At 44.7% G+C, this 10,139-nt stretch overlaps 1 protein-coding gene across 1 annotated transcript in view; it reads right to left on the bottom strand.

The window, feature by feature from the left end:
• NPAS2 (neuronal PAS domain protein 2) overlaps positions 1–1,975 on the bottom strand; it is a 101,920-nt gene extending 99,945 nt beyond the window's left edge. The window contains exon 1 of the mRNA XM_029231370.1: positions 1,924–1,975. Within this exon, the coding sequence (XP_029087203.1) occupies positions 1,924–1,955 (32 nt within the window). The 5' untranslated portion in view covers positions 1,956–1,975. The remainder of the gene's footprint in view (positions 1–1,923) is intronic.
• Positions 1,976–10,139: the final 8,164 nt, after the last annotated feature.

The following is a 10,139-nucleotide window of genomic DNA, read 5'->3' on the forward strand; positions in this document are numbered from 1 at the left end:
TAGCGATTAATACTTAAAAAATAAAAAGCTTCTTGGTGTATTTTGTGGCTGTTCCCAAAACAGCCCGCGAGGAGGGCAGGGCAGAAATGATGACCCTCGTGTTGCAGCTGAGAAGGTGGAGGCTTAGCGAGGTGAAGGGGCTTATTGGAATCCATCAGGTAGAACAGGGCCAGCCAGGAATGCAGCTCAGGCCTCTGCCTCCTGCCCTGTCTCCACAGCGACCTGGCATACAACCAAGAGGCGAGATGCCCCAGAGCAGAGAGCTGGAAGCCTGCCAGGGAGAGATGGCATAAGGACTCCGTTCCAGTCTGGTCTCGTCTGATCTATTCATTTGCATGTTGCTTGGGACCCACGTGGATTTTACAGCCCTTGTAGGTGGTGGCCTAAGGGAGCCATGGTCCCCAGCGCCAAGTGATGTGCCTGTTAGTTCAGAATAAGCCGGGGAGTTCCTCATATTACTGTTTGTTTACCTTGGTCCTCCAGCTCCAACAATCCTCACTCCACCCCAACCTGAGTTTGCCTACCCCTCTGGCACTGCCCTGCTCCCTGATGTTCTTAAGGAAATATCTGGGAAATTAACAACCAGTGCACACTTCCCCTGCGCCCCACAGGGGAAGATTCAGGCCTCAGAGGTCTGAGTGGCTGGGGATTTATTGTTCTCATAGCTGCCCCCGCACCAGGTGACGTGGAAGGACAGACACCCCCGGGGCTGCTGAACTGGGCGACTTCTGAGGGCTCCATCATTTGAAAGTGGAGGATTCTGTAGGTGACAACCAGGTAGTGGGCTCTGTGAAGGGAGGTGGGCAAACCCTTCAGCCCTGTAGGTGTTTAAGAGGCTGTCAGAGGGTGAAGGGACCTGCCAGCCACAGGCAGTGGCAGGAGGAAAGAGCAAAGAGCTTGGAGGAAGGAGGCTAGTCCTCCGGGCCTGAGTGAAGGCCTTCCTGAGACAGGACATCCCGTGTCGCCATAGGAAACCACTGCTGGGCCTGTCCCCGTGCAACCTAATGATCCGTGGTCACCTACCCATCACCACCATTCACCTGGGCCCTCCCATGGGCATGCCTCTCATTCATCTTTATTACCCCAGAGCCTGGTGTGGTCACTGCCAACTCGGTCTGATCGTACGAGATAGATAACATCCGACTGGCCTCTACCTTCAAAATATCCACTTTATGGGGGACTTCCCTGGCGGTCCAGTAGTTAAGACTCCACACTTCCAATGCAGGGGGCACGGGATCAATCCCTGGTCAGGGAACTAAGATCCCGCATGCCCCGCGGTGAGGCCAAAAAATAAAAAAACAAAATATCTACTTTATGATTCCACCTCATATACAGTAGGTGTTCAATAAATGTCCAGTGAAGGAATAAGCATGGACGTGGTTCTAACAGCGCTGACATGCCAGCGACCAAGCTAGGCTTTCTGGTTGACCCGACAACAGTGCCAAGCAGCTGTGATATCTCCATTTTCCGATGAGGAAGCTGAGATACCATATATGGAAGAGCTTAGCCCAGTGAGGATGGTTATTCCAATTACTGTCCAGGGCCAACAGCTCCCTGACAGCACATCCAAGATTTAAACCCAGCCTGGCCTGGCTCTAATCAGGCTGCCTTGCCAAGCAGTGTCCATCCTGGAAATGCAGTAACTGGAGGCTTCTGAAAGGAGGCCCCAGTCAACAGGGTCACAACATGGACACGTGAAAACTATAAACCACTTGGCAAGTCCCAAACAATCAGTAATTTCTGGGTAAGGAACAAAATTGAGGGAACTGGTTTGAATTTTTTCAGCGGAGCGACGCAGTATTTCAAGGAGCACATGTGCCCCAGCCCCCTGCCTGGCCGTGCTTTCCGCCGTACAGTGAGCACAAGCGGGGTTCAGACGGCGGACACACGACACAGCCGCGGCAGGGAAGCCGCCCCTCTTACCTCTTTGCCCTGTCTTTCTCATCTTCATCCATTAGATTGTCTCGGCAGTTTTTCCTGCAAAAAAAAACACACACACACATGATGACTCTGATTCTCGACCTTTCTCACAGGTCTTTCTGGTTGCCGTCATTTTGGTCTGATCTAAATCACACGCCTTAATCCACAGGTTCTCAAACTTTCTGGTTCCAGCAACTCTTTGCACCCTCTCAAAAATGACCAAGGGCTCTGAAGACCTCTCATGTATGTGGGTGAAAACTGAGAAATCTGAAATGTCCAATACTCCATGAAACATCAGAGAGATGTCATCAACAGAACTCCAAGAGCTTCTGGAAAAGACCACTGTATACTCAAGAGAGTAAACAGGCAAATGATATGCTAACATTAGGAAAACTGCTTTGACCTCAAGGACCCCCCCTGGGTCCCTAGATCACACTCTGGGAACTGCTTTCCGGACCCAGCTCAACAAAGCATCTGTTTATTTCAAACCTGCAAGCTGCCCGAGACGTTCTAAAGGAGAGCATTTCTTTATCTGTTCATTTAAATACACAAACTCCTCTTATGCAGCCTGGAGGGATCGGGGCCCCAAAAAGTATAACTGCTCCCCTATCTTTAAGGCACGTACACCCCCTAGATAGTCAAGGTACACAGATGTGAAAAATGAAGTAACGATCCAGGAATGTTCTCACAGCCCCAAACCTCATCGCTTGGGCCTCTACTCTCCCAGGCCGCTGGCTCAAAGGCTCTTGGGCCGACTGACCCGGTGTCCCCTGCTACACACAGGCCTGTGGTCCTTCACCCCTCAGAGCCACATCCCTGATTACTCTTCCTTCACACGTTTCCCAGAGTCCCATCTGTCTGGGGGAGGTCCCCCTCCAGCCCCTCCATGCAGAAAGACTTTCAGGGTGTCCCTGAGGCCAGAGTTGGGGGAACTGGAGGCGAAGTGTGGTGGAGATAAGGGTGGGGACCACAGAAGAAATGGAATCACCATGACCCACATGCTTCTGGTCTGGTCTTCTGGTCTCTAAACAGAGGGAGGGCCTGACATCAGAACTCCAGAATCAACACTTTGCAAATGCACTAACCTTTACTCTCAAAATTCCAAGTTCCTGATCACAGGTTTTTTTTTTTTATTAAAATAACTCATTTTATGAAAAGGCCAGTATGAATTTTGTAACAAAAGTAGACAAGGATATTAACAGAAAGAATTATTCTAGGTCAATCTCATTCATGAACATGAATATAAGAATTCTCAACCAAACAGCAAATCTAATAGAACCATACATAAAAATTGTAACATTTGGGCTTCCCTGGTGGCGCAGTGGTTGAGAGTCCGCCTGCCGATGCAGGGGACACGGGTTCGTGCCCCGGTCCGGGAAGATCCCACATGCCGCGGAGCGGCTGGGCCCGTGAGCCATGGCCGCTGAGCCTGCGCATCCGGAGCCTGTGCTCCACAACCGGAGAGGCCACAACAGTGAGAGGCCCGCATACCGCAAAAAAAAAAAAAAAAAAAAATTGTAACATTAGATAAAAATTTTTAATGGGACAAATGAATCTTTTCTCTGAGATAATTTTGTTTTGTAGTTTTTGGTCTGCTGTGAGCCCAGGCATGAGTCCGAGGCAAAGAGGAAAAGGAATTCTGCAGTCACAGCCCCTGTTTACTTACAAGCCCCATTCGGTTAATAGCAGACATATTTTAGTGACAGATTCGCAAGAAACCCCATTCAGCAGTTGAGGCCTGTGGCATAATTAGAATGGGGTTAGCATATCTGCAAACAGGTATCTGCTTAATGTTTCCCAGATGGAATCTGTTCAGAGCTTTAAGACATGAAGAATGCAGTCCATTCGTTTAATGATGTGCTACCCTAGGTCTGCACTCCATGGAAAGTGGTGGCTGCCCGTGTGCTGAGGGCATGAGCCCGCATCCAGCCACGGTAAAAGGGTAAAAGCCGTGCCCCTTACCAGGTACCCCTGGACAGGGCACGTTTACGGAAGGATGTGGGCTTCGGTCCACTTTGCTGAGGATCTGGAATCCTGTTTGGATGACAGGGGCTGCTTTGTCATACATGAAACGTTGTAGAGACACCTACAAACGACTAATAGCTACTCTGTATCAACTGCGGCAGCTCTGATTCCTCTCTCTCTGTTCTTAAACACTTCCTGAATCCATGAAGCCCTGATGTTCTACACCCACATTCTCTTCTTTCCCATCCCTCCCATTTCCTTTCCCGATTCCTGTCACTTGACCCCTAAGTCACTCTGCTCCACTGCACCTGAGGGAAGAGAACACACCTGAGTTGTGCTCCCCAGGAGCACCTGCCCCAGAAGCTTCACACCAATGTCCTGTTTTGTCACACCTGTTGTCTCCCATGCCTTCCTCATGTCCATCAACAGAGGACTGGATAAAGAAGATGTGGTACGTATATACAATGGAATACTACTCAGCCATAAAAAAGAACGAAATGATGCCATTTGCAGCAACATGGATGGACCTAGAGATTCTCATACTAAGTGAAGTAAGTCAGATAGAGAAAGACAGATATCATATGATATCACTTATATGTGGAATCTCAAAAAATGATACAAATGAACTTATTTACAAAACAGAAATAGACTCGCAGACTTCAAAAACAAACTTACGGTTACCAAAGGGGAAAGGATGGGGGGAGGAATAAATTAGGAGTTTGAGATTAACATATACACACTACTATACATAAAATAGGTAAACAACAAGGACCTACAATATAGCACAAGAAACTCTACTCAATATTCTGTAATAACCTATATGGGAAAAGAATCTGAAAAAGAGCGGATATATGTATATGTATAACTGATTCACTTTGTTGTACACCTAAAATTAACACAACATTTTAAATCAACTATACTCCAATATAAAATAAAAATTAAATTAAAAAGTTAAGCGCACATAAAAAAACAATTGCGGTAATGTACACGTAACATAAAATTTACCATTTTCAACTCTACAGCTCAGTAGCATTAAGTATATTCAAACTGTGGTGCAACCATCACCACCATCCATCTCCAGAGCTCTTTTTATCTTGCAAAACTGAAACTCTGTCCCCATTAAACACTGACTCCCCACTTCCCTTCATCCAACCCCTCATGACCACCATTCTACTCTCTGTCTCCACGATTCTGACGACTCTAGGGCCCTCATATAGGTGGAATTATACAGGATTTGTCCTTTTGTAATGGGTTTGTGTCATTTAGCATAATGCCCCAAGGTTCATCATGTCTTGGCACGTGTCAGAACTTCCTTCCTTTGTAAGGCTGAATCATATTCCACTGTATGTACGGACCACCTTTTGTTTACCCATCCTCTGTTGATGGACCCTGGGTTGCTTGCACCTTTTGACCATTATGAGGAACATGGGTGTCCCTCCCCCCTTGTATCTTTGAGTCACTCTTTTAATTCATCATGTGGAGGAGCTGGAGGGGCCCAAAGCACACAAGAAAGAGGGAAAAGAGGAAGAAAAGTAGTCCTGTGAGGCTGGGTTAAAGGAACAACAGAGAAGTTTAAGGGGTGACAGCGACTTTTCCCAATTGTATAAAGAGTTTCCAATTAAGAGGGGAGAAGAATAAATTAGGAGTTTGGGATTAAAATATACACATTACTATATATGAAATAGATAACCAACAAGGATCTACTGTATAGCACAGGGAACTATACTTAATGTCTAGTAATAACTATAATGGAAGAGAATGTAAAAGAAGAATACACATATCTATATATATCCATATATCTAAATCACTTCACTGTATAACTTAAGCTAACACAACATTATAAATCAACTATATTTCAACAAAAAATTTTTTTAAAAAAGAATTTCCAATTAAAAAGGATTTTGAGCAGCAGGTTTTTTTGTTGTTTTTTTTTAATGACCACAGAAGGCCAGGGAAGAGAAAATGAGCTGCAATGAAGGCAAAGGAGATTCTGTGTAGGGCTGAGAAAATAACTGTTGATATGATTAACCCCCAAAGTGAACAACGGTGGAAAGCTCCAGTATTTTTACTCCAGATAACCACACATCCTAGATGGGCTAGACATTTAGGGGTTTCTTCGTCACAGTCCCAATAGGAAACAGGACTTAATTGCAAGGAGGCTGTTTGTAAAGGTGTGTGGAGGTGGGGTGGCTAGGGAAACCAGGAGAGATGGTGCAGGGTTGGTGTCAGCAGAGCTGTTGACACCTCTGTGCATCAAGGGACAAGAGGGAACTGGTTACCTGGACCTGGAAGGAGTGTGTCATATAGGAGAGGTGGCATTTGGTGGAGGGATGCAGTCAGCCTGAAGAAACCTTGTAAGAAGGGAGATGAGGGGATAAATACCTCACCTCCTTGTCCGCCCTCCTCAGTCTCTCACTTGTGTCTCCTGTTGGCCACACCACCCAGAAGACAGAGAGGGAGGCTCCCTGCCTCCGGGGCAGACAGGATGGTGGGGATGGGTAGAGGGGCACAGGGAGGAGACCCCGCCCACCTAGTACATTTCATTTCTTGGGGGCTCTTCCAGTTCTGGGTTTCTTGGCTTTTTCTGGAACACAAACTATTTGGAGTCTTTTTACACTTTGTAACATCTCCCGAAATTTCAAGTATAGGCATTTGCATCTACTAACTGACCACTCAAGAAATAATAACCAATGAGAATGATGAGAGGCTGAGGAAAAGAGAGCCTGGAACTACTGGAACGACAAAATCCGTAACGATGGATAGTAACCCAGAGAATAAACTAAATACTCACGAGTCCACTGGTACAAATACATAATTACATGAATAAATAAACGGAGGAGGGGACAGGTTTCCCTTACAGAAGAATTTCAATTAATAAATGTAGAAGGAAGAAGGGAAATCAAAGATCACCGTCAGTACACCAAAGTAATAACTGTTGCAGGCAAAATCCACTGAGGGATGCCGAAATTAACGGGCAAAAGTTTGAGGAGAATCAGGTTATTTGCATAGTTCAAAGTATCTCCCTCAAGACATTTATTAATTATAAAAGAAAAATAGTAACTTTATAAGTAGAGAAGATTGGCAGATACCACCTTCACCCGGGGTCAAAATTAACCTCACCAGGATAAGTTATATCCAAGTGTTTTGGTGGAAATAACCACTCATTCTTTCGGGTATACACAGCTAAGAGTGTACCTGCTGGATCACAGTATAGCCATATGCTTACTATATTAGAAACTGCCCAACTGTTTCCCAAAGTGACTGTACAATTTTATATTTGCACCAGTAGCACACGAGAGTTCCAGAGGCTCCACATTCTCACCCAACACTTGGTATGTCTTCTTAATTTTAGTCATTCTAGTGGGTATGTTTTGGGATCTCATCGGGATTTGACTTTGCATCTCCCTGATGGTTAATGATGTTGAGCATCTTTTCATGGACTTATTTCCTGTCTAGACAGCTTCTTTTGTGATGTGTCTGTTCAAGTGTTTTGCCCACTTTTCTTTCTTTTTCTTCCTCTTTTTTAAAGAAACTGGGCTGTTTATCTTCATCATACTGATCTGTAGAAGCTTCTCTCTTTCAGATACAAGTACTTTGCCAGATATATGTATTGTGAACATTTTCTGCCAGCCTATGGCTGGTCTTTTAACTTTCTTGATGATGTCTTTTGATGAACGGTTTTTAATTTTGATAAAGTGTAATCTATATATTTTTTATTTTTGTGTCCTAAGAAGTCTTTGCCACCTCAGTGTCATGACGAATTATCCTACATTTTCTTGTAGAAGCTTTATCATTTTAGCTTTTACATTGATTTACACTCCACTGCAAATTAAATTTTATGTGTGGTGTAAGACAGTGGTCAAGGATCACCTTTTTTTACCCCATCTGTGTACTCACCTGTTCCAGGATCATTTATTGGAAAGATATTTCTTTCCCAATTGCATTGTCACTTTGTCAAATATCTTGTGTGATCCTATATCCGTGTGTATGTACAGAGAATCTCTGTTCAGTTCTATTTATCTATAGGGTATCCTTAAAGTTCAGACACATAGGATAAACTTATTTTTTTTAAATACAATTTTTTTTCTTAATTTCATTTTTGGGGTATTCATTGCTATTATACTGAAATACAATTGACTTTTTTTCCCACGCCGCACAGCTTATGCAATCTTAGTTCCCCAGCCACGGATTGAACCTGGGCCCTCGGCAGTGAGAGCACGGAGTCCTAACCACTGGTCTGCCAGGGAATTCCCTAAACTTATTTTTAAAAGTAAACTTAATTTTTAGAACAATTTTAGATTTATAGAAAATGCAAAGACAGTATTGAGAGTTCCCACATATCCTGCACCCAGTTTCCCCTGTTATAAATACCTTACACTACTATGGTGTATTTGTCACAATTAACAAACCAATACTGATACTGATACATTATTATTAAGTAAAGTCCACACTTCATTTATATTTTCTTAGTTTTTATCTAATGTCTTTGCTCTGTCCCAGTATCCCATCCAGGAAACCACACTCCATCTAGCTGTCATGTCTCCTCAGGCTCCTCTTGGCTATGACAGTTTCTCAGACTTTCCTTGTTTTTTATGACCTTGACCATTTTGAGGAATACTTGTAGATTGTCCCTCAGTGTGGCTTTGTCTGGTGTTTTTCCCCGATTGAGCAGATGGGTTTTTAGGAGAAAGCCCACAGAGGTGAAGTATCATTCTTTTTTTTTTTCTTTTTTGGCCGCGCGGCATGTGGGATCTTAGTTCCCTGACCAGGGATCAAACCTACACCCCCTGCATTGGAAGCACGAAGTCTTAACCGCTGGACCACCAGGGAAGTCCTCAAGTACCACTCTCATCACATCATCTCAAGGGTATTAAGAGGCTGTATCACTGTTAAGTTGACCGTGGTCACCCGCTGAAGTAGCAATAAACTTATCTTCAAATCGTACTGTAGTTACATTTACACGTAATATGTACAATGTGTTTTTCTTCAACTTCCAAGCATCCTGTTTTCAGATGAAGAATCTCTAAACTGAAGATGGTAGGTCCAATTATTAGTCTCAAAAAAAGTACACAAAATGCACGATTTCTCCTGTGTTTTGAGACTTTGATATATAATTATTGAACTCTGATCAGATTAACAGTTGGACCTATGTTTAAATTTAGAGGTACTTCACCTGGAAACACACTGAGCGTTTTATTTGAAAACATAAGGAACCTGCTGTTTAAGTAAAGTTATCTTATGTTGCTGATCCTGTGGCATCTTGTATTTGTCTGTTTCTACGCCAGAACCACACTATCTTAACTCCTGGAGTTCTGTAGGAATTCTTGACATCAATGGAGTGTGAGCCTTCCAACTTTGCTCTTCCTTCTCAAGATTCTTGGCTATTTTAGGCCTTTGCATTTCCAAGTAAGTTTTAGAATTGACATTGTCAATTTCTATACAAATGCCTGCTGTGATGTTTACTGGGATTGTCTTTCTGTGAAGAGACACCGAGGTGTAGTCACCGAAGCACTAAGATGACATCCACATGCGATGTTCCATGATTCAATAGATATTCCCTGAGAGCCTGGGCAACGCCCCTGCTCCCATGGCGCTTAGGTGGTAGGGGGCAGGCAGGTGGTGAGGGCAAGCCACAAGCACTTATGTAAGTAAACATATGGCTTGTCATTGGTTATAAGTGGTGTGGAGAAAGATAAAGGAGAACCTGGGGGAACAGGGAGTGCTCTGGTGGGCTGGGGCCGTGGTCTGGGAGAACCTGGGGGAACAGGGAGTGCTATCAGGAGCACTGATAAGTGATATGTGAGCCATAGCCTGAGAGAAGAGAGGGCGTGAGTGTACAGACAGCAACAAGAGCCAGAAACAGCCAAGAGGCCAGCGTGGTGGATAGGGTTAGAGAGGGGGAGACACGCCGGGGAGACTGGATGGAGTCTGGCCTTTGCTTGGAGTGAGACGGGAAAGGCATTGCAGGTTTGGATCAGAGGAGTGATGGAGACCTACCTCCGAGGACAGCCGTGACTTTTAAATGAGCTTAATTAAGTCGGCACGTATGACAGGACCAGCACAAGCCTGGCAGACACTCAACATCCGGTTCCCCATTTGGATGGCAAGGATTAGGTACAAGGCGTCTTTACCCATTACCCAGGCCACGATGTCTAGCCCGGCTCCTTACCCGTGTCAGGTGCTCAATGAACATATGAGGAATGAAGGAGAGAAGGGAGGGAGGGAGGAAGAGAGGGGGACACAGCCAGGACCAA

This window comes from Monodon monoceros, unplaced genomic scaffold, assembly GCF_005190385.1.
Source record: "Monodon monoceros isolate NGI ecotype Baffin Bay Population unplaced genomic scaffold, NGI_Narwhal_1 Super_Scaffold_19, whole genome shotgun sequence".
Classification (NCBI taxonomy): Eukaryota; Metazoa; Chordata; class Mammalia; order Artiodactyla; family Monodontidae; genus Monodon; species Monodon monoceros.